We start from the raw sequence: 25,987 nt of genomic DNA, 5'->3' as shown, positions 1-25,987 counted from the left end.
TTACACCCACATGTATTATTCATCTGTCGATGAAGGTTTAGTGCCTTTAACCAGGTATTTGAGAAAACATTTGTTCTTCAAAGAAATAGGGGTGTGTGTGTGTGTGTGTGTGTGTGTGTGTGTGTGTGTGTGTGTGTGTGTGTGTGTGTGTTTTGGGTGGGGGGGGTTCTGATTTTTCAAGTCACAAAAGTCATGACATAGATGACCATGGAGGGGTCTGTAAGGGATCCCAGTTTAAAGTTGGGGCTTGGCTTTTCAAGTACAGTTATGCTATCCATATATATATATATATATATATATATATATATATATATATATATATATATATATATATATATAAAATGCAGGAAACAGTGACTCTGGAGCCTTGCACTTCTCCTTTAAACTTTCTTTCTGCCCCTTCCCCCCAGACCACGCAAATGTATATTACCTAATTCAAGATCACCATACCTCATGGAAAACGGAAATTTCTGAGAAATGGCAGTCTTAGACTTGGTTTATATATGTCTGTATTTTTGGCCATTTAGTCTCCATGTTAAAGGATTTGACTTTTCAAATGGTTACAGTCTCAAGGAGACTGAAAACAGAGAGTGCTCTGCCATTCTGTCTGGATAACTGATGGTCTGTGATGTCCCTCAAGTTTAGTGATATGTTTAAAAAATACATGCCAAAAGGAGTATCATATTCAGTAATGGGTTGGATGAATAATGAGTAAAGGGGAATTAAGACATCTTTGGGTGTAGAGGAGATGCCTTTGGACATCAGATTTTCCAGATAGAAGGCTTTCCTCACTATTACAGAGACAATTATGGTGAGAAGATAAGGAATTATCAACAAGAACGCCTAGATCTGCTATGGCAGTGTCTTACTGGAGGGGTTTGTCACCTGTACAGCATGTAAAGATGTTTTGTTCAACAAAATCTACAATGAGGTGTTTTCACATTTTATTTGAGGTCATTGGTCTAACCCATGTTAAAGCAGTTGTGAGTCAGTGGAAGATTGAATAACAACACCCATTTTACAGTGTACAAGCTTAGATGATCACATGCGAAGGGCATTGACTAATGTCTGACAAATAGATGACAGGTAGGATAGGCTACAAAAATAAGCTCTGTAGTATGCTTTGTTTTCAAAAATGGCATCTGCAACTGTAATTCCATGGGTTTTTTCAGGAAGCCAGTTAACTGTCCACCACACAACATATGAATGTATATTCAGATTTACAAGTCTGTCAGTGATGACCGCATGGGGAGTAGTGCCAAAGACCCTTACCAAGTCCAGATATATTGCACTAAGAACTGCTATTCACTGCTTTGGTGACCTTTTCAAAGAAATTAATGAGGTTAAAGAGGAAGTTTAATGAGGTTCCAGTGTTAAGAGATTTTCACTGTACAGATTAATGAGTTGTGAAATAATACATTTCATATATTTACATATGAGGACCCAGATTTGTAGTAGAGCCACCTTTTTATATTGACATTGCTATGGCTGATTTTCAAGGCATCAGAAATGCAGCCAGTAGAGAGGCTGAGATTACAGAGGTTACTTAGTTGTTTAGATAGGCCATATGTGGTATTGATGCCTGGTATGTTATCAGGACCCATGAAGATCCTTACATTTTGAGAAGGCTAAGATGACTTGGTCCATACTATAATGGTGGCTGGGTGAACCACATAAAGCAGAAAGCCTGAGCAGAAACAGGATAATCAGAACATAACCTCCTATCCACATTTTTTTGAAATAGGGACCACTACCCCAGTTTGGCAACCTAGAGGTACTGTGCCAGCCTTCCACATACATTCGTAAAGGCACTCTACTCATGAATCTCCAGCAGTGTCTAGCCCTTCCAACATTTCCCAATGGATCTCATGGATTTTGTAGTATTGCCATAGTAGAACTGTTTAATCACATAAGGATCTACTGAAATGGATCCCATTGCACCATCTGCTTTTGGCACCATCTCCCTAAAGGAAGGGGTGAGACTGGCTTCAAGAGCTCCTCAGAGTATTTATTCTACCTTTCAACAATGTACTCGGCCAAGGTCAGAGTTGAAACTCTCTTGCTGGGAGCAGTAAGGGCAGTATCCTGCCTCAGATTCTGAGTCATGAATGGTTTACTAACTCTTCTTTGGAACCATATAAAGTTGTTCTTCATCATCATCATCATCATCATCTTCTTTCAGCTGTTCCCATTAGGGGTTGCCACAGTGGATCACCTGTTTCCATTTCTTCCTGTCCCTGCATCTTGCTCTGTCACACCAACCACCTGCACGTCCTCCCTCACCACATCCATAAACCTTATCTTAGGCCTTCCACTTTTCCTGTTACCTGGTAGCTTCATCCTTAGCATCTTTTTTTCCAATATACTCAGCATCCCTCCTCAGCACATGTCCAAATCAATGTAATCTTGCCTCTCTGGCTTTGTCTCCAAACCTTCCAACCTGGGCTGACCCTCTAATATACTTATTCCTAATCTTGTCCACCCTCATCACACCCAGTGCAAATCTTAACATCTTTAACTCTGCCACATCCAGCTCAAACTCCTGCCTTTTTGTCAATGCCACTGTCTCCAACCCATATAACATAGCTGGTCTCACTACCCTCTTCTAGACCTTCCCTTTCACTCTTACAGGTACTCGTCTGTCACAAATTACTCCTGACACTCTTCTCCACCCACTCCATCCTGCCTATACTCTCTTCTTCACCTCTCTTCCACACTCACCATTATTCTGAACTATTGACCCCAAGTATTTAAACTCATCCACTTTCGCCACCTCTACTCCTTGCATCCTCACCATTCTTCTATCCTCCCTCTCATTCACACACATATATTCTGTCTTACTCCTGCTGACCTTCATTCCTCTTCTCTCTAGAGCATATCTCCATCTCTCCAGGGTCTCCTCCACCTGTTCTCTACTCTCACTACAGATCACAATGTCATCTGCAAACATCATATTCCATGGGGACTCCTGTCTGATCTCGTCTGTCAACCTGTCCATCACCATTGCAAATAAGAAAGGGCTCAGAGCTGATCCTTGATGTAACACCACCTCCACCTTAAATGCATCCGTCACTCCCACTGCAGACCTCACCGCTGTCACACTACCCTCGTAAATATCCTGTACCACTCTTACATACTTCTCTGACACTCCTGACTTCCTCATACAGTACCACAACTCCTCTCTAGGCACCATGTCATATGCTTTCTCTAGGTCTACAAAAACACAATGCAACTCCTTCTGACATTCTCTGTACTTCTCCATCAACACTCTCAGAGCAAACATCGCACCTGTAGTGCTCTTTCCCGGCATGAAACCATACTGCTGATCACTAATCATCACGCCCCTTCTTAACCTAGCTTCCACTACTCTTTCCCATAACTTCATGCTGTGACTGATCAGTTTAATCCCTCTGTAGTTACTACAGCTCTGCACATCACCCTTATTCTTAAAAATTGGTACCAAAACACTTTTTCTCCATTCCTCAGGCATCCTCTCACTTTCTAAGATTTCATTTAACAATCTGATTAAAAACTCCACTGCCATTTCACCTAAACACCTCCATACTTCCACAGGTATGTCATCTGGGCCAACAGCCTTTCCATTCTTCATTCTCTTCATAGCTATCCTTACTTCCTCCTTGCTAATCCATTGTACTTCATGATTCACTATCCCTACATCATCCAACCTTCTCTCCCTCTCATTCTCTTCATTCATCAACCCCTCAAAGTACTCTTTCCATCTCCTCAACACACTCTCCTCGCTTGTGAGTATGTTTCCCTCATTATCCTTTATCTGCTGCACATCTTTCCTAGCTCGGTCCCTCTGTCTAGCCAATCAGTACAGGTCCTTTTCTCCCTCCTTAAAGTTGTTCTTCATGGCCTCACCAAAATCCTTCCCTACCCAGGCCTTCACTTTGATGACTACTGGATCTATTACTTTCTTATCAGTTAAATTCCAGGGCCTACCTCCCCCCCCCCCCCCCGACACACACACAGTAGCACAGCACAAAGAGGTGCATTTTTTATACTGGCAACTTCCTTTACTGCTAGTGTGCAGCTGAATGTAGGGTTACCACCATGAGAAGCATTGTCCAGTTTTTGTGCACAACTCTTTGTTGCTGTCTGAACTATTGAACAGGGTACAGTCAGACTCCACATTTTCAGCTTCTCAAGATATAAGTAAGAAGTTCTTCGTGAAGTGACAACTGTATTCTTCCCACACAGAAGCATTGGCTAGGTATTTCTGGAATACCCTTACTATATGCTTTGGCTTGTAGGTCTGCCCAGCTACCACTCCAGCCACCTGACTCACCTCTCCACCATACAGCTATCAACTGACAACTCAGCACATGAGATGTGATGCTATGATTACAATTGCAATCACTGACCATGGGCCCATGATACTAGGGTACCAAGTACACTTTTGAGTATATCCATGTTCATTCATGATGATTGTTATGGGCAATCCATAACTAACACAGAAGTCCAACAAAATTCACCACTCAAGTTTAGATCATTCAGGCTGTTCTTCCCAGTTGCTCACCTCCAAGTATCTCCATTCTACCCCACATGAACACTGAAGTCTGCAAGCAGAGCTGCAGAAGCCTTAGGTGGTGCCCTACTGAGCATCACATTCATGGTCTCTAAGTAGGCTGAACAGTCTGAGTCAGTCGCAGGTGCATAAATGCAAGCAACCTTGTAGTTACACTGAGGGGCCCTACCCAAAAACTGAGTCCTGGTCATAGCACTCAGTGCACTACTGACATTATCCAGAGATTAAGCTTAGCTTGGTATCCCATACATATCTTCTTGGGGAATACTGGGCAAAAACAGATAATTATACAGTTCTGTCTCTGAATCACATGGTTGTCAGTACCATGGACCAGGCATTCCTTCTGATACACGGGGTTGAAACTGCCTCTGAATATGTCTTCTCAGGTTTTGTAAAGTTAAGATTATTTTATCAAAATGTTCATTTATTTATTTAATTTAGTTAATTAGTTTATTTATTTGCTCCTCACAGACCTTGCCTAGTGGCTGCACTGCTAACAGCCAGTCACCATATTCATTCTTGACCTGGAAAAGAGCCCTATGGCAAACTTACTTCTGCCTGGAAATCCTGATCAGGTCTCTGTTCCCTGAGGAAAGTTGGGCTGAAGGAAATAGACCAGTTAGCCAGTTCTAGGGGAGGTGATCTATCCTCTCCTCACTGAAAGCACACCTCAACTTCAGCAGCTCTGCTGAGCCTGGAAGTGCAGTCCACCAATGGAAAACATGCCTCAGTATGCCAAATTCCCTTTGTCTTATTGGTGTCAAGAACTGTAACTGCACAGTATTGGCTGGCTTGGTCTTCATTGTGTAATACCTAGTGCTCCTGCAAGGTATCATCCTGTATGTCTAGTGAAACCACCTCCCTAATGTCCTTGGGTAAACTGACAATATGTTCATTCCTAACTTTCCCAGCCAGCTTCTACAGGCATCTGAGCCACTTATGAAACTCAAGTCACCTTTGATTTTGTTAGGCATTCATCCCTGTATAACATGAAATGACAACATCAAAACATTTATTTCATTAAATATTTCTCTTTCAATTTCAACATTTTTTTATTTGTTGCAATACATAAGATACACTTTCATGATTTACAGTTCTGTGTGTAAAATGAAACTATACAGTTCCTGATGCATCCATTTAGAAATACATGCAGTCTTCTGTAAAAAAAATATTTGTTGCATAGAACTTTAAATAAAACTGTATCACTGGTTACTGATGTGTCATTCTTTGTAAAATATTAACCATTTAAGTGAATGCCTGAGTTTGAATATTTATTACTGTTTATATTAGAACTCTGGAAGCATGCTGTTATGAAGGAGAATTTCTCAGCTGTAAGACCTCAAATAGTTGAAAATGTTGTACAGAAACTAATGGAACAGTCCCATGACACTGGAGATGAGGTAAGGGCAACTGTTACATTCCAGTAAAAGAATATTTTTGTGACTATCTTGCACTGTATGTTGTATGTTGCATATGGATATCCCAGCCAGATATATATAATTTTCAGAGTATTACATTTTAAAAATAGCATGGAAAAGAAATGTTAGCTATAATATAGGAAATAAATAAACAGAGAAAGTATTTTTTTTGTACACTGGCTATAAACTAACTGCAGTACACTGTACTCATCAATGTGGAACAGAACCAGGATAGAAGCTGCATATAATATCCATAAGCAGTAGTCATCTCAGTCATTCAACACACCCACAGGGCTAGCTCTGTGGCATAGAGGGGAAATGTTCTAACTATGACTGACATAATGTCTGGTCTTTCAAGAGACACGATGGGTGTTGGAGGAGACAACAGAGGGAGCGTGTTGAGTGGCCAGTGCTGGCACACCTATCCTGAGTGGAAGTAAATGGTCCAGTCTGCTGCAGTGCTAACATCTTCTAGTAAAAGAAGTATACAGCATACAGTACTGTGGAGAAGGGATACATTTGAAGCATTAGCTGTTCCATCCTTATGTTGTAACTCCAGAGAAACATGTGAGCACCTGTGTGCATGTGTGTAGAGAGGGCTGAGTTTGTCAACTTCCAGGCGATAAAATATGTATTATAGTAAGCAAAATCTCAAATTTCCCACATATGTCTCACAAGTTTTCAACTCTCACCAGAAGCCAGAAAAAGGATAAAGGCTCAAAATTATTAAGTAGAGTATCTGGGGTCTTGATGGTCAGGCATGTCTGGAAGAAAAAAGGATATTAAATATTAAACACAAACAGGAAACTTTTATGATATTATTATAACATGCAACATAAAGACACTCAGACATAGAAATATCTTTTATTTAATGTATCCTTTATTGACCAGGTTAGTCCCTCTGGGCTAGTAGCTTCAATTGAGGGATGACCCAAGTCAGCATATATACTACTAAGAGAAATTTGGCCAGGGCATCAGGAAAATTCTGCTATTCGTCATTGTTGTGAAATGAACCCATTTTGGATGAGCACTTCCTGTTTCTGTTCCAGGCACAGAGGCAGCCAAGAGAAACAGGGAGGCAGATAGAGAGAAAAGGAGATGATGGGGTAGTGAAAGAAATGAAGGAGAAAGCAAATATCGAGACTGAAGAATGTGTGCAAGATTATGAGGAAATGTTTCAAGGAAACCTGTTTGATGGGTGTATAATTACAACCCAGTCAAGAAGGTTGTGGGATGATTTACTTAAAGAAATAGTTGTACAGAGTGAGCCAGAAAATGAAGGACATGTTTCCTGGGGGACAGTATGGAGAAAATACAAAAGGAGGGTGCAGAGACAATCTTGAAGACTTAGTGGTAAGATGGAAAAGAAAACATATGCAGAGAAAGTAAAAGAAGGCAAAAGTGGAGTAACAGAAAAGAAGGCAGAAGAAAATGAAAAACAGAAGTACGTGGTAAGGATTCAAAGTAAAGAAGACAAAGAAATGGACAGGTATGAAGTGTGGGACACTTAAATAACTCATTTGGGTGTAAAGGCACATGAGATAAGAGCATTTATCCTTATTAACAAAGGGATAGTGTGAAGTTGTTAAATCTCGCCATTTATTCTCACTGATGGGTTCAGAGCCAATCCTCGGCTCCGACATGGCCGATAGCAAAGCTCAAGGTTTGCCAGTAGCTCAAGACCAAGCCCCTTATCCCACATTGCACTGCTGGAATTACCTCAGATCTAGTTTACCGTGGCAAGAGAGATGTCGGTGATCCAGCTAGCTCGGACCATTTGTGGGAAAAATAATAGCAAGTCTATAAAAAAACCTTTACATTTCATTACCAAATAGTTGTGTGTTAATATCAGGTTGTTTATTAATATAATCTATAGTTTATGTAGATTTAAAGAATTTAAATAGTTAGTGCCCTGTTGGCTTCTTGGTTTGTGTGGGCCTTTAGCCCTATTTACTCTTATTAGTCTTTCTAAATAGTCAGGATTCTTCTCAGCCCTATTTTTGTAATCTCTAATTATATTGTTAGAATTAATGCCAGGTTTTGGGCTTAGTAGTTTGTGGATCTTTATAAGTGAGTATGGATTTTTATATCTTACTCCTTTCAGTTTACTGTTTGTTACTAACTATGTTGGATGAAAAGGAGAAATCCCATCTAAAATCGGGTTTCAAAAAATGCCCAGATTGTGGGCAGAAAATGTCTGTCACTGATGGACACATTCAATGTGTCTACTGTCTGGGGGCTAAACACCTCCAAGACACTTGCAGCATTTGCCATTCCTTCTCTTCAAGAGTCCTCTTGGAGAGAAGGAGGAAGCTAATAGACAGCGGATTGCTACAGCAATACTTTTCTGAGGTTTTGAGTAGCCATGAGGGTACTAGCTTATCCTCCAAATCCTCAAAATCCAGATCTTCAGACAAAGTGACAAAAAAAGCAAAAATTTCAGAAGGAGGGTCATCAGTTCCACAGACCTTGGAACCGAGTGCACCTCTGATTCAGAGACAGCTCTCGGTTTTGGAGCCGGTCTCTGAAGTTCCTTCTTCCCATCTGCTCCAGTTAGCAACTTTGGTGCATTCAACTAAGTCCTCAGTCAGCCTTTCAGATTTGGACATGGATTGGCTAGTGCAGAAGCTTTTACAGGCACCAGGACTTGCCAAATTGTTATCGGCCCTGACCAGCTCATCGGTGCCGAAGACCATGGAAGCGGATTTGTCTACTACTCCCCCGAGCCGTACTGAACTCTCAGAGCTGAAGGAAACTGAACCGATGGTTGTTGAACCCTTGGAGCCGATACCTGCACCATTGTTATTGGCTCCATCTACTCGGATGTCCTCGGCACCGACCGAGGACTCTAGGAGCCGATGCTCTCCCGTCAGGTCCGGGGTGGATAGTCGAACCGATTTGTTGGTGCCGACTCTTCCTCTCTGGGCTTCGGCTCGGATGAGCTCAGCTCCTACCTCGGGATGGGAGCCCAGGGTTTTGGCGCGGGAGCATCAGACGGTACTCTCGGGTCCGTCCACTCCTTCTCATCGGAGCCATGGTGCCTTCGATGTTATGAGGAGAGTTATGTCTCCAAAGACAACATCAGCATCGGTTCAGCCTTCCCTCTCCCCTCAAGCTCCTGTGTCTGCTTCTTCATCTACCCATCCCTCTAAGCGTAGAGACCCTGAGCCTCAAGTACCCCCACAGGGCATCCCCTACTCTTCTCAGATCTCCCCAGATCCCCCCACTGAGGAGGTGCCCAGGAAGAGACTGTGCAAGAGGAGGCACTTAGACTCCCCACAGGAGTCTTTGACATCTGACACAGACTGAGATGAGGCAGAAGGGTCCCCTCGATCCCCCTCTGAGGATATATCCTTTGCAGAGATATTAGTGATCTTTAGTCAGAGGGGTGATTGGCAGTCCAAGACCCCTACTGAAGATGAGTCCATGCTCTTGAAGGCTCTTGGGTCTCAACCTTCCACTTCTTGGGTGTCTCTGCCTTACAACGAGCTCATGGAACTGATGTCTCGTAAGGCGTGGGAGTCACCGGAGGCCATGGAACTTGTTCCTCATAAGCCCAATAAATTCATGTCTGCCCTAGTGGACAAGCCATTTTTGACAAAGGGAGTACCTGTTGATGCCATGGTGGTAGCTGCAGCCACCAAAAAGGAAGTATCTGAGACATCCACCTCTATCCGTCCCCCTAACAAAGATTCTAGGGTCATGGATAGATATGGGAAGCACATGTTTAGTTCAGCGACTTTTTCTCTGCAATCACTGAACTACTTAACCCATTTTACAAGACTACAGAGAGATCTCCTTAATGAACTAGGAGATACTCTCCAGGGTACAGTAGCTGCAGGGGTGGCCGACAAAGTCAAAGCCCAGCTCGCTACCCTAAACTCAGTGCTAAACTCATCCATGCATCTCATATCCTATGCAGCTGATGGTTCGAATAGAGCCGCTAATTCTGGCATTGCTCTTAGAAGACAAGCCTGGATGTGTCTCTGTTCCTTTGCGGAACCCTTTAAGTCTTCCTTTATTAATACCCCATTCGATGGCTCATCACTGTTTGGGCCCAAAGTAAAGGAAACTTTAACCAGGTGTGAGCAGGAAGGCAAGACCTTATCTGCCGTTGGAGTCTATTTTTCGACCCCTACTTGGCCCTACCCCAAGGGCCCTAGGGGAGGAAAAATGTGGTTCCGAAAAGCACAGGGAGCCTTTCAGGACACACGTGGAGAAACCCCCTCTAGAGGCAGAGAAGGGGGTTATAATGGAAGACGCTGCCCCCGTGGCAGAGGGGGTCTGCAGCAACAGGGTGACAGGGGTCAGTTCTTCAGTCAACCCTACCAGTGCCCCTGAAAGGGGGCCCAACTGTTCGGCTCTGGAGGCAGTCGGGGGTAGCTTGTCTTTGTACCCAGAAGCCTGGCTAAACATAGCATCTGATACTTGGGTACAAAGCATCATTTCCAGAGGATATTTCATACTGTTTTCTTCCCCTCCCATTCCTGTAAAGAGAATCCCAGATGTTCCACCCAATCTCAGGGAACACACAATCGTAGAGGTCCACAGATTGCTAGAAAAAAAGAGTCATCCAACCAGTCCCAGCAGACCAAGTTGGATTCGGAACTTACTCAAGATTCTTTTTGGTACCAAAGAAAACAGGGGACTGGAGACCTATCTTGGACCTCAGCAGATTCAACCAGTTTGTAAAGAAAGCGAAGTTCCTAATGGTCAAGCTTCAGTCCATTCTTCCCTTCATAGGGAAAGGCGATTGGATGTGCTCCATAGATCTCAAGGATGTGTACTATCACATAAAGATGAACAGATGCTCCAGAGATCATCTCTGCTTCTGGCTGGGAGCCAATCATTACCAGTTTTGAGGCCTGCCCTTTGGTCTCACTACAGCCCCCAGAGTGTTCACCAAATGCATGGCAGTGGTCAAGGCTCATCTGAGACGTTTAGGATTCCAGCTGTTTCCATACCTATACGATTGGCTCCTCACCACTGCCACCAGGCATCAATTGACTCAGGCAACACAATACACTCTGACACTCTGCCATCAATTAGGCATTACAATCAACTTTGAAAAGTCTGCCTTATCACCATCGCAGCATACCGTTTTTATAGGAGCAGAGTTAGATACCTCAACTACCACTCTACGTCTCCCTGTCAAAAGAGTCTCCCTTCTGTGCCAAAATGTCAGCTCACTGGTGTCAAAGAACAAAGCTACAGCAGCAGAGGTATTAAAGGTGCTAGGTTTGATGGCGGCAGCAATCCTGGCTATACCACTTGCAAGGATGCACATCCGAATTCTTCAATGGCTCCTCTTCACTCAGTGGTCTTACCAGAAACTACCGATGCACCACATGATTCTCATCATGGATTCTTGCAGGGGAGACCTTTGGTGGTGGTTGACGTCTCTTCATGTCACAATCAGAAGACCCTGTGTTCTCCCCCCCACCAGTAGCCACTGTGACCATGGACGCTTCCCTGATAGGTTGGGGGGGGGCATTTCCAGGGAAAGACTGCCCAAGGCACATGGACAGATCAAGAATCACATCTGCACATCAATGGTCTAGAGTTGAAAGCGGTGCTTCTGGCGTTGCAGTACTTTTAGGACTCCCTCCCTCTAGGAACTATTGCAATTCAGACAGACAACATGTCAGTAGCCTGGTACTTGAACAAGCAAGGCGGAACCAAGTCTTACCCCTTTGCCGAGAAGCCCTCAGGGTCTGGCAATGGGCTGTGTCATCCCAGCATTTTCTGTTAGCAGCGCACATCCCAGGGAAATTCAACGTGATAGCGGACAAGCTAAGCAGGGCGATATTGCTCCCTCACGAGTGGTCTCTCAGACAACAGGTTGCGGAGTTGATTTTCCACAAATGGGGCCAGCCTACTGCGACCTTTTTGCCAGCCACATCAATTCAAAATGCAGAAGCCACTTTGCCCTAATACCACCTCCCGGTCATCCCCCGAGAGATGCACTTTTACACGATTGGCCCCCGGGTCTCCTTTATGCATTTCCACCCTTCCCATTAATACCCAGATTTTTACAGAAAGCAAAATTGCTGGGAAGGACTGTTATACTCATAGCCCCCTACTGGCCTCGACAGATTTGGTTTCCTTTTCTCCACCATCATCTGTTGGAAGATCCATGGAGCCTGGACCCAGTTCCGGACCTTCTGATACACCCATCAGGGGACCTTCATCCTTCACTGCAGTCCCTGAAACTGACTGCTTGGCTAATCCACTTCCCCTAATTGCCAGGCTTCATTCAATTTCAGAAGATACAAGACAAATTCTGTTGTCTTCTCACAAGCCATCTACCAGGAAATTATATGGCAGTAAATGGACAATATTTGCTCTGCAGCCACTGGGTCTGAGCCTCATACCTTTATCACACATTCCAAAGTAGATAAGACTTCAAGGGACAGGTCTTCCTTTGGTTCTACGGTACTGAAGAACATACTCCCATGAGCCACCCAGGGTTGAGGGTGCTAGGGACGCTACCCATCAGTGAGAATAAACGGCGAGATTTAACAACTTCACATTAAGAAGTTATGTACTTACCATAACGTTCCATGTGAGTTGTTTATCTTGCCTGTATTCTCATGTCCCTCCCCCCTTCCCCCTCCTGGCTGACTGTTGACTTAGAGGTTAGTACCATCCTGGTTACTCAATATTTCTTCTTTCCCTTTGGGAAGTGTTCTTGGTAGGAATACATAAAAAGGTATGTATATGTTTGTATGTATTTATATATGTATATACTGTTACTCGCAGCAAACAAGATCTGAAGTAATTCCAGCAGTGCATTGTGGGATAAGGGGCTTGGTCTCAAGGTACTGGCAAACCTTGAGCTTTGCTATCGGCTGTGTCAGAGCCGAGGATCGGCTCCGAACCCATCAGTGAGAATAAAGGCGAGATAAACAACTCACATGGAACGTTATGGTAAGTACATGACTTCTTATTTTGTGACATTATATTTCAGACTTATTTTTAAGGAAATCTTTCTTGTAGAATATGAAAAAAAGAAAGACTGTTACCCAATGAATCTTTATAAAAGCATTTAACAGGGAAACAAAAAAGAAAATTCATAGACAGTTTTGAACAGAGGTAGAAGGAAAAACTTTGAAAGGATTTTTGAAAGCTTTATGTAAAGAAGTAGTGGACATTGCAAAAGGTTATGACAAAAGGGGTTTATGGACTGGTGGCTGGGACTGCAATTGTTTGTGTCTTTCAGCTTTTCCCGGTTAGGGGTCGTCACAGCGGAACTCAGGTCCGCTAATGATTGGTAGTGGATTTTTACATACCAGGTTACCAGCCCTGACGCACAACCTTCAACGAAGGCATCCCCCATTCACGTATGCCTCCACACAGAAGACGCTCTAGCTGAGAATCGAACGGGACAACATCTTGCTATGAGGCGACAATGCTACCGCAGCACCACCACTGCAGTATTAAACAGAAAGAGAAAAAAATTATACATATACCCAGGCATGATAAATGTGGAGGGGAATAGGGGTGTTGTAAAATACTGGGGACAACCCAAAACATTTTTTTTGGAAAAGAAGGGTATTTGATAAGTAATTGTGACTAAAGATAATGTTATATTTGTAGGGAAATGGGACATGATGCAAAAAATGTCAATTAAAATGTTACAAATGAAAGAAAATTGGACATTTATGGATGGATTGCAAAAATTAAAATAACTGTAAGGAAAATGAAAAAAAAGAAAAGGAAATGAGCAAAGAGAAGCAATTTTAGAAGTAGCAGAAATAGAAGAAAAATTCAATGATTAAAAAATAATAAAGTGGACATAGAAGAAGGTTCTGAAATAAGTAATGAAGATGGCATAAACTGGGAGGTAGTGAAAGGGGAAAAATAATTCTATTGGTAAAAAAGTTAAAGACAGAAAAAGAAAATTTAAAGGGATAAGTGCAAAAGAAAAAGAAAGGAAATGGATGAAAAAGAATATAAGCAGCTAAAGATTGGGGTTTGGTATAATGGTTAAGCTGTTTGACTCACAGAGACAAGGTATAATGTTTGATTCTCACCTTTGGGAAGAGAATTGGTTAGGCTTAGAATGGCCCAATAAGAAAGCTAACCCTATAATTAGCTATAAATTTATGAATCCATGAATCCAAGGAAAAGTGAAAAATGTAGAGTGCTTTGTATAAATGTTGATAGTATTAAGATTATAGTAAGAAGAACGGGAATTTTGGAATGGTGTAATACATGTGATATAGATTCAGTTATATTAGAAGACACAAGATGTTTAATAAATGAAGAAAGATTACAAACAGAGAAACTATGATGAGGAAAGATAATCTGGACTTGAAATGAGAGATGTTCTGGAATAGCCATATTCTGTACAAATACAGTAAAGATATTAGGTGTAACTTTAGCAAAAATGGGAAGATTAGCCATTGTAGATTTAAAATGGAAAGAACTAGTCTGCAGAATTATAATGTATTTGGGGTCTATATTAGAACACTGAACTTTCAAAATTTTGAGTGTTCTAATATCAACCCATTTTCAGCGAACTCTGAAAATATTGAAGAAACAGAAAACCAAATTTTTTTCCTAGGGAAAGAATTTGGTTGTCTGTTTCTGTTGCTTTGGTATTTTCAGTGCTGTGGTGGAAAGTTACGGGTCTGGTTCAGGTAAGTGTGCGATTGTGTGGACGTGAGGGTGGGGTAGGTGAGTTAGGGTTAAGGCACAGGTCAGGTAAGTGTGCGATTGTGTGGATGTGAGGGTTAGGGCGGGGTTGGTGAGTTAGGGTTAGGGTGAGGGTGAGGTGACTGTGCGATAGTGACGGACCTTAGGGTTAGGGTTTGGGTTAAGGTAAGTGGATAGTTAGTGGTGTATATATAGTTTAGTGTAGGGTTAGGTGTAAGAGTTTAGGTGTATGTGTGTGGATTGCTGTTTGTTTGGTGTGCTTGTGCTTTGTGTATGTGTTTTGGAACAGCGATTTTTTTTCCCTAGGAAAAAATTTGCTGTTCTGTATGTTCGCTGTTTTAAATTTTCGATTAATATGGTTTGATATTAGAACACTCGAAATTTTGAAAGTTCGGTGTCATATATGCATGTAGTAACTGTAAAGAAAGGGAAAACTTCCCCCATTAGATTTTAGACTATGTAGTGGTAAATATGGATATTATAACATGAGAGTTTAATTTATGAATTAAGAGGCAAGCATAAAAGGAAAGGAAACAATATAAAAAAATGTTAGAAGTTATAAGATGTGGTAAGTTAAAACTTTGGGACACAAATTCATGGACTTACAAAAGGGGTATGTATAGAACTGAAATAGATTATTCTATAGTATTAGAAGGTTTAGTTTAGGAGAAGGGGAGGCTGTTGAAACAGGATTTTTTGATCTTCTTTCATAAGGCTAGATATAAAAGAAAACAAAGAATATATTAAAATAGTAAAAGGAATCAAAAGGATAAAGGAGAAAGCACGAAATGAAGAAAGAAAGAGATTAATAATACACTTATGGAAAGATCATATTACTTTGAGAACATTTTATAAAACAAGGTCTGAATGGTAGATGATATTTAAGGAAAAATATAAAATATGTTTTTTACAGTGGCAATATGATGTGAGAAAAGTAGAAAAAGAAAAATATAACATAACATATACTGATGCATTGGAAGTTTTAGAAGATAATGATAGAAAGTACTTTCACAAAGGAAAAAAATATGAAAGAAATCAAGAAAAAATACAAGGAATGTTATATAAGCCAAGATATTTTTACAAGGAAAAAGAGAAGTATCGAGTTACTTAAGCAGAATGGTAATGGAAGATGCTAGTGTAATGAGACAAACAAAAAATGTAAAAGGAAAAATACAAAGAATTCAGGAAAAGTTTGTGAATGGTGTAGTACAATATTTACAGTAAATGTTTAAAGAAAAAAAGAGGGTAGTGAAAAAATGTGGAAAGTAAAAAACGTTAACAGAAAAAGAGAATGAAGAGTTGGAAAGGGGGATTTTTTTGAAATGAGCCAGGTAAAGTATTAGGACAAGTAAATATAGATTTAGCTGCAGACCCCAATGGAATAGGGTATGAAATATATACAAATTTAAGGGACTGGCAAAAAAAAAATATATATATGTATTTTAAGATTTTGAATGAATGGTTAAATAAAGGTTTTACGTATAAAGAATTATGTAGTGGAATACTTAAATTCATATTCACTTAAATTCATAACTCGACATAGTTGCCAATTCCATCTGAAGGGGATGGTGCAGTGAAGCAAGCAAGGAAAAGTAAACTTGCCTGGTTGCCAACTGCCATTAACAGGCTTTACAATAAGAGGAAGAAATTGCTGTCTAAAGAGTGGTAAGAAGTGTATTCTGTATTGCTCATCTCATGAATAAGGGCATTGCATCCAGAAAAAAAAAAGTTGTAACCTCCCTGTACTCTTTCATCATCAGGCCAATAATTGAGTACAGTGCCAGCCTTACCTGTGTGTGTGTGTGTGTGTGTGTGTGTGTGTGTGTGTGTGTGTGTGTGTGTGTGTGTGTGTGTGTGTGTGTTTGTGTGGAAATCAAATCTCAGAGTTTGTTTGTCAGCTACTTGGAACAGGGGCACACAGCACTGGTTTTCTGCAGAGAGAAAGGTGGAGTCTTATTTGAGGCTTAGAGAGGAAAACCCAGCCCCAGGTCTGGAGTTTGCTCCCTGTGTCCTCTTAAGGGAAATTGTGTGTGGTATAGAGAGTTGGATCTGAAAATACTGTGTGTATCCATTTTTTTCCTAAGTGAATGTTCCCCACCGGTGTCAGTGGTGATGATTAATGCTCCATGGTTACTGGCCCAGAAGAGGGACGTCACACCTACAGCCCTCTACACCAAAGGTGAGGGTGCTACCTGTTGCATCACTTACACTGACATAGTTATCTATACTGTTTTTTTCTGCAGTACTGAAATATAACCTTGTTTGGCTTAACATTTTAAGTGCAAAATTATTCAGTAACACAGTGCATGCTCAGATTAGGAATGCTTACCGCTGAATATGGAGTTTCAAAGCAAAAAAGCTTGCTTATTTATTTATTTATTTATTTATTTAGCATGTTATCTGATTTATTCAGTAGGTTTTTTTTGTTTTGTTTTTCTTGTTTTTCCACTAAGCACGTCTAACACAAGTTGTCATTTCCTTTAATTGACTTCCAATTTCTGGAAATTTCTTTCAGCGTATGTATTTTAGTTAGTTATATATTTATTTGTGCACCCATTAAAATGATAGCCAATCATCAGATGCATATTTATTTGTCTTTGATTTTATCTTTAAATAAAAATACTGAAATCTCCAAGGAAAATGGTCCACTGAAAGAAACATATGACTTCAAAACAAATAAGTGGCTGAAATGGAAATATGTTGCAAATCCAGATGCAAAGTACACATTCATTTCATGATTATAAGTTTATTAGTCTTATTTTGTGCACAGCTCTTGTAAAATGATTGATTATGACATCATTTTATAGACCTTCTTCTACATAATCTGGCTTCAAGTGGAAGCCAAATTATGCAATTACTATCCAAAGGATATAATCTATCATGCAGGAAGTGTTTGATGGATTCACAGTTGTTGTTTTAAATGTTTCTTTAAAGTCTTAATTAATGAATTGGTAGGAAATGTTATTTGCTGCTTCAAGTCATGTGTGTGTTTTTAAATACTTAAGTGTGTTTTTTATTGTTGGAACTTTCTGATGAAGTCCCAAATTTTAGGAATGAAAGTGCTAAACATTCTTTAAAAATAAACTCTTGCATCATTATTACATATTTTTGAGTTATTGTTCAGCTGTGCTGTGGGTTTTTTAGGACTACCTTGAGCTTTTGGTTCATAGGTCACAGATTAGTAGTACTAGGCTAACTGTTCATATGGATCATTTTAAGCCTAGACAGTTACTCCATGTGAGAATCACATGCTGCACCTTGTGTCTGTAAGGTAAATACCTTAACTATTATACCAACCTTCCACCCTTACTGTTTAAAGGAGCCAGACCTCTTTGGTATTATTACAAATAATAATGCAGGCATAACCACTATCTCTAAGCCAGACCTTTGTTGAGTTATTGCATCCATTTCTAAAAGACTTGCTGTCAGTGTAAGTTACCATTTACACTGAAATCAGGTGTTCTGGAATCTGGCCTGATAAGCCTATTTATAGATAGGCTTTACACCAAAGTTTACTTACACTAAGAGCAAGTCTTTCAGAATCAAACAGACTTACACTGAGAGCAACTCTTTTAGGATGTGACCAGTTAACAGTAAAAATACATTAATAATATCCGTGAGCTAGACCCATGCATATGTAATAATAGTAATAACACAGAAGTAATGTAGATAAAAGAGAAAAAGAAAAAAAAAACAGCTAACATCTGATCATGTAAATTTTAACAGGCAAATAGAAAAATCAAATTGGTTATGTCAGACTTTTGTTCACTGAAATGAGTCAATAACAACACTGCATTGCCTTTGTGACCTTTTATTGAATAATGCCACTGATGACCATTAATGCTGCTACAGTAATTCACATGTAACATATCAACCAATAACCATTAACCATTAACTCTAAAGCTGGTTAGCATGATCCAGTCTGTTCTGGCTGACCTCTGCAGGACTGGGTGCATAACCCAAACTACATTGGACCTGGCGGCAAACTCCTTCACTTCTTCCTTTCCCAGTCACATACCCCTTTATGTGGCCACTGGTCAAACTGGGGCCAACCTAAGGAGAGTCTAAGCCAATGAACAGGAAAACAAGGGGGGTGAAGCCATAAGGCCATTGCCAACCCAGCATGTATCATGATGATCCTTCCCAAAAGACAGACTCAAAACCAGGTACAATAGGTTGTGAAAAAGAACCAGGTTAACACATGAAGAATTCCTTAATGGTCAAAACAATATCTTAATTAAACAAATCAAAACCAAGATTGTTCAAATGAACATTGTCTTTGTCATAAAAATCAGAGTCCAGTCTGTCAAGATGTTTGTGATGAATTACATGGACTCCAATCTGAAGATCTGCACATGAAATTATATGATTGATAAATTGTCTAGACATCTCAATAGCAATGAACGTTCTAGCTTCTTGCCAATGGATTCTCGATTTGATGGAAAACTAGAACAAAACCAGGTTCAGATATAGCTGATGTAGCCTGTGCATATCAGAAAGTATTCTGGCTGATAAGATTTCCTTAGCAGCCCAAGCCAAGTCATTATCCCCATGGTGGATTACCAAAACTCTGGGTAAAGCTTCCTTAGCTGTGATTTGATGCCAGGTCTCCCATCTTTTGGGATACATGGCTAGGCTTAAAAAAGGCTCTTGTGGTTATTAGCCTAGTAAACACCCATGAACTTATTAAACTGAAACCATCAGAGGCCAGGAAAACCAAAAGAATGAACTGCCCAGTTGTTAAGATCAAAGGAACCTGAATGTCCAGCCGGGCAGATCAAAGCTTGGATTTTATCTCTCTCAAAGAATGCCCCAAGAGCCAAATAACCTCCTTTCCTGAAATAGAAATAAAAAATAAAGCCTGATGTAAGACAAAAAGGCATCAGACACCCACCTTCCTGTTCTTTGGATGACCTTGAGAGAATGCTCACTCCATGGCCAAGTAAGAGGTGCATCCTGCTCTGAAAGAATGCAAAGAAGTCCCTTGTGGATGACTCCCCTGCTTCACCATGGCATTTATAAATAGTAGGTTAACATCCTTCAGACTAAATGACCTGCAAGTCACCCATACAAAAAAACAGGCCTGACCTACTTCCCTTGGGAGTGATGCTTTGCAGCAATCTGAACCACTGAAGTGGGCAAATGCCCATGCTCTTCACCTTGTCTAGTTGGACCTGATGCCCTTTACCAGATTGAGCCATCTTAGGTTTCTTTACCTATATCAGTATAAAATCTTTGTAGATAACAAGGTCTTCCCAACAAAGGTAGATGAGTAATTCACTAGCATGAAAGGCAACCGCATACAATGACGTGAATAAAGCAGCTAATGTAACAAAGGTATGAAAGTCAGATATAGTCTTAAACAAACCTGAAACAATGATGGGAAGAAGTTGTCTCCCAATAGGCTTTCTGTAATCATGGGAAAATCCACGAATATTCTCCAGATCCCTGAGGAACCTGCCAGTCAGCTAGTGGCCAGACACTTCCTGAAGGCCCAAAAAATACTCCAACCATCCCAAAGCTGCTAAGTGTACCTGAACAGTTTTGGGGGTAATTGCCTGCTTGTGACCTGGTCACTAGGAAGTGAAGGATCAACTGCAAACCCCAGGTCCTGAGACATGAAGGCAAAGACCTATAGAAATCTCAAGAGATGAAGAATATGTCTTCATGGTATTATTGGCCCAAAACTTGACCAGAAGTGATACTGCTCCAATTAACCAGACTTCCACAGGAACTGCTTTGCCCTTTGTATCTGCATGATTGGCCAACTGGCAAAAGCTGGTAAACTGAAAATGGGAAGGACTATCAGCTATAGGGTTGTGATGACCAGGCACATGCACACTAGAGAAAGACAAATTAATATTTAAACTCAACAAAACTAAAAGCCTGATGACAGAGTAAACCCATTTGGACCTGGAGAACTGTTTAATTAAGGCATGAACAACTGAGATATTATTCAAATGAAAAAAACACCCTCTTGTTGCATAATTTGTCCTGCCACACCAATACCACCACCCAGATGGGGAATATTTCCAGAAAAGTAGTGTCCTTCCTCCTCATCTCTGACCGCTTCTCCACAGATTGTTTTGGCAAACCAGCTGCCTTTGAAATAATCTCCCATGCCAGCTTCCCTGCCACATCCATAAAAAGATCAAAGTCACTGAAAGAAGTCCAAGGGGATTGCCACAATGGCACCCTATTGAATTGGTTCAAAAAAGTGAACCAGAGCTAAAAGTCATCCTTGATCCTTCTGGTCAGCCATACAAAGTAATTTTTGGGCTTGTATCCTTCCAACAAGTCAGAATCACAACAAAGAAAAGTCCTGCCCGGAGAGACTGCCCTACAGGCGAAGTTCATCAAACCTTGGAACTGTATGATTTCCCCTGTGTGAGCTTTGCTAGCCCCCCAAAATCTCCAGAATAACTGCCAGACTTGCTGTAGCTTGTTCAACAGCAGCTTGAAAGAGTTATGGATGGTGTCAACTTCCAGACCCAGAAAAGTCAAGGCCCAGCTCGACCTTTCTGACTTGTCAATCACCAATGGTATACCCAAATCAGAGGAAAGCTCCTTAAAGACAGACATGCCCTACAAAGCCCCTTCCTGACCCTCCCCTGCTATTAGGAAATCAGTTAGGTTTTGGACCACCAATTGAAGGAGTGCTTGTTGTTGCCAGTACCAATGCTGTGCTAAGCAGCTCAAAATTAGCACAAGCCACAGAGCCCTAAATAAGGCTAATCTTCCTGTTTTACAGGAAGAAGGAAAGTAGAGTGAATGTTTCAGCTTGCAGAGCCAGGGGTCAGAATAGCTTAAAATTAACTCTGCCACTTGATTCAGAGAAGAGTAACTTACCATGGCCAGCTCCCTGTCAATAAAGTAATTGATATATCCACAGGGTGTGAGAGATAATGAATCAGACTGAATTCACCATCCTGTTTCTTAGGAACAAGACTGACTGGGGAAATTTTAAAAGAAGGGTAAGGGGGGCAATTAATCTACCAGCTGCTCACTCTTTCTCTATCAACCTAGCTGCAGTTTCTTCATGCCCCTTAATGGATGAAAGATTTTTTAACTGCCTTGGAATCTAACAGATCTGAAGACTCAATCAAAAACCCAGTGAAAAAACTTACAACAAAAGCAGCTACCACCTTTTGATCCAGGTAATTAGTCAATAGCTGGGTCAGTTTAGCTAAATGGGCTGGGGAATGAAACTGATGCAGAGCACTCAAAACCCCTGCTAAAGCCCTCCTCTGTGGCCACAAAAAGGTTGCTTAATTCAAGGAGAGGAGCTATGCCCCCACTCAATCCTTATCTCTGGCTGAGTTGAGTAAAAATGAGACCTGTCCCTGCCAACTATCCCCCAGCAGCTGGAAACAGGGTGACCTTTCCCATATCTTGAGCCTAGTGGCAGGCTGGCCATAGGCATTTGCTATGATTTAAAGGCTCAGCAAAATTTTGTTTGTCTGTTGTTTGCCCACTAATACCACCCCCAAAATCAATCCCAGAGATAACAAGATTATCTAACATGACACTCAACCAAATATCAAGATGCCTTAACTCCCACCTGAGGGACTTATCTATTGCTTTAATTTTCCTAAAACGTTGATCATAATTCACTCATCCATAACTCCCTTTGACATGGTGCACCTCCCTTATAGCCACAAAGTATGCTAATAAAGGCAGGGCCTGGCTGGGGTCCTTCTCTATAACCCAACCCATGAATACCACAAAACCTAGCTGCCAAGTATCCCAGTTCCAAACTGCTGCTTTGGCTAATGCCTTTTTCCCGACAGCCACCAAGGCTGTCATAAGGTACTTGTTAGAAGAGTTGTCAGCATCAACATGCACATAATTCCCTTGGTATCCAATAGGTCAAATATCTATACAAATTCCCCTTTAAGGATCTTTTCTTTGACCTTTCTGGGAACTTGCTCAGTAATGGGAGACACAGGGGAATTGGAAACTGAAAGGTTCAAAGTAGTCATAGGGAACAACATTTGAGGAACAAATCCATCTAGATGGGGCAGGACATCACTACCTGAACCACTGACTGCCTCAAGCCGCCTATGCAAGTTGGTTAATGTTGGTAGTGCAACCTACCAGCATCAGTACCTCCTCCTCCCTTCCCAGGAACAACAACTGTGGAAGGACCAAAATTGCTTTCCAGGGCTAGGTCAAACAGACTAACCCTCCCCTTTTCTGGCAAAGAGTTTATAAACTCATCCAAACAATCCTCAGGTGACTGACCTGTATCATTAAAACTTAGGCCTGCCGTCCCACCCAGAGACAACCTTGAGATTCCAGTGGTGCTTCAGGTGGGAGTGAAGGGATGACCCTTAGACTGGAGGAATCTTTCCTGCTCTTCCTTATAGTCTGGAGCTGGTCCTTTGGCTGACTCATCTTCAGCATTCACTGTCGGTCTCTTCCTGGAGTTCTGCCCCTAATAATCTGCCCCCACTGCCTCTAAGCCAGAAAGATAATATTGAGCCTCTTGAGATAGACAAAGCCACCTCCCCTTAAATGATTGGACCATAGTGGAACCTGAAAAAACACAGATGATTAATATAGAAAAACAGGGGGGAAGAATATGACATCCATAAGAAATCCAGACTCCAAAGAGCAAAATGCCAATACTCTGAACCCTGGATGCTCTGCTGCTGTGGGGTTCTAGAATGTAAACCCCCTGACATGCTAAACCTTAAAAGCTTCATGCTTGACTTGACTAAAATGCTCCACTGACAGAAAATTGATATCCTGCTGTGGGGGTTCTGGAATGCCAATCCCAACAACTTCATTCCAGCTACAAGGTCCCTTGGATGTAACAGTCTCTGCCCTAACTAAAAAGGAAAAAACAACCTATAAAACTTGTCCAGTGGACAGCTAATAACTAGGAACCACACCAGTAATAAGACTACCTATGGAAGCTGTGAATAAAATTAACTTGCCTATTGCTAATCCAAAAGGAAGATACTTTTAAGAGAAATTGCACCATTACAGCCATACACCAGAAACAAGCTAAACAATTCCACCCTTTTCCTTACAGCATAAAGTTACACATGCTTCCAAAAAGCCAGTATTACCACCGGCCCAAGCAAAGGTGCACATACCCTAGTAAAATAACCAATAAACAGAAACATACAGAATAGCATAACGAGGGAGCCGGACCCCAAACCAGTGCCCCCATTAACATTGCTCAAAGCTGCAAGTAAAATATTTAATATGGAGTACCTGTCCAGCACACCCAGTGATAAAAACTCCAAAACGTCCCTGCCCAAGTGTCTAACTGGTCATTTGCCAAAGAGCCAAAAGATAATGGACATCACCAAGCTACTAAGCAAACCAGACAGCCAAATGAGCCACAACTGAATATTGATCTTATACTCTTAACAGCCGATAAAACAACCATATGATAGTGCACGTTGTTAGAAACCAAAAAGACTGAAACCCAGTTAAAAATCATAATCCAGTCACATGAATCTGCAGGTAAGTGCCGGCAAAAATGCAAATGAAAGAAGCATATCCCATACCCTTATATAATATAGCTTGGTATTATTCTAGATAAATCATTTTGTGAGCTACATTACTAATTAATTGTATTATTATTTTTTATGTATGTTTAAAAAAATTGTACACATGCCCCTAAACACCTAAAGCAAACAATCTGCATAAAGTCACAAATACTGGGGACAGCTTATAATACTGCTCCTGCAACTAGCATGTTGCTGGACTCACTGGTCCTGCAGTTAGTGTGGGTTCCTTGCAAAGTCTAAAACTCAAATGCCTGCCATCAATTCAATTAAGTCTCTGATTTGTCAGTGATTTGACAAGAAACCAACACCTAGACACAGGTGAAAAATATGAGGCATACATCCGAACACTCTGCAATAATTCTGACAGGTAAGAGACATTAATGCCTAAGTCCTGATAACATTAGACTTATTATATGTTGTTATTATTATTATTTTTTTTTTAATTTGTTGAAGTGATTAAACCCCTGGCCATCGCAAGGAGAATAATGAATCACCAAAACCCAATACAGACCCCCACAGTGAGATAATTCTTTTTATTTATTTATTTATTTTTTTATTTTAATGAAGCCACCCGGCACCCTCAAAGACAACTTCTGAGTTGCCACAATACAATGAAAGCCCACAATGGTGTGCAATACTTACCAAACTGGAGCATTTCTCCCCGGGCCTCCGCTGAAAACAGGCTCTGTGGAACCTAGTCTGACTTCCCCAGTCAACAAATGATAAATAAATAAAATAAAATAAAATAAAAACTGGTTGCTGCTGTCTGCCTGCATCATGAACATCTTTCATTGGACTGCTGACAAATCTGCTGAATGGAGGCACTCCACTCACTTAAGAGGGGGTAAGCCTAAGTCACGGCTCCCAAAGACTCACACTCGCAGACAGCATGACTTACAGGAAAGTCACCTTTATCTGAAGAAGTATCAGAAAATGAGTCAGTTCTTCTATATTTCTTTATTTTAAAAGTAATAAAAACTATGATATTAGAATTAAAAAGAAGTACTATGCTACTCTCAAAACATTTTAGATTTAATATCTTTATTTAGTAAAATGAATGTACTGAGAAAATAATTGCAGTAAATTACCTTTAAAAAATTGACCCTTATATGAACCTAAAAATTAGACAGTATACTAGTCATTTGTATTCTGTCTTACTTCCCTCTTCGCCACAGTAGTGACAGCTCATGGCTAGCCAAGTTTCACTACGTAAAGGAAGTACTCACTCTGTTTAGATGCAGCTAATGTTGATACTTACCCATTCAGCTCTCATAATTTTCAGAGATATGTTCAACATTGAACTTTAATTGTATATTGTGGATCACCAGATTTTAATAAAGAAAATTCACAATATTGGCTACCTAAGCTACTAAACATCTGGAATAGTTACTGGTTATCAGGAAGAGAACAGCATGTTGAACATGGAGGACAACTGAGAGAATGTAGAAAACTAATTATATGTTATGCCCCTACTTTTTAGTACCTAATTAATTGATAATAAAGTTGCTGGAACACTTTTCTGTACATCTCACACAAATGATATTAAAACAAGAAAAATAATTTTCATGGTAGCAGCCATCTTGGATAGTATTGACAACTGTGTGCTGAGTAATAAAATACAGACAAATTGCACTAAAATAAAACGTGTCTTTTGAGTTGAAAATACTGATAAAGTGTAGAACATACAGCATCACAGAATTAGGTGTGCTACAAGTGAATGTATCATTCTGGTGGAGCGCAAATCAACTGCAAACATTTATCCAAAACCACTTTTGGCATTAGCAGAGGACTAGGAAGCAACGTGGCGCACGTACAGCAACTACCTTTTC

The 25,987-nt window shown here is 40.8% G+C and overlaps 1 protein-coding gene across 1 annotated transcript in view; it reads left to right on the top strand.

The window, feature by feature from the left end:
• LOC122799665 overlaps positions 1-25,987 on the top strand; it is a 1,990,791-nt gene that overhangs the window by 1,481,307 nt on the left and 483,497 nt on the right. The window contains exon 42 of the mRNA XM_044068913.1: positions 5,843-5,952. Within this exon, the coding sequence (XP_043924848.1) occupies positions 5,843-5,952 (110 nt within the window). The remainder of the gene's footprint in view (positions 1-5,842; positions 5,953-25,987) is intronic.

The sequence above is a fragment of the Protopterus annectens genome, chromosome 1.part0 (genome assembly GCF_019279795.1).
Source record: "Protopterus annectens isolate FY-2018-M chromosome 1.part0, PAN1.0, whole genome shotgun sequence".
Classification (NCBI taxonomy): Eukaryota; Metazoa; Chordata; order Ceratodontiformes; family Protopteridae; genus Protopterus; species Protopterus annectens.
Note: the sequence above shows the minus strand (reverse complement) of the source record. Positions and strands in the feature narration are given on the sequence as shown.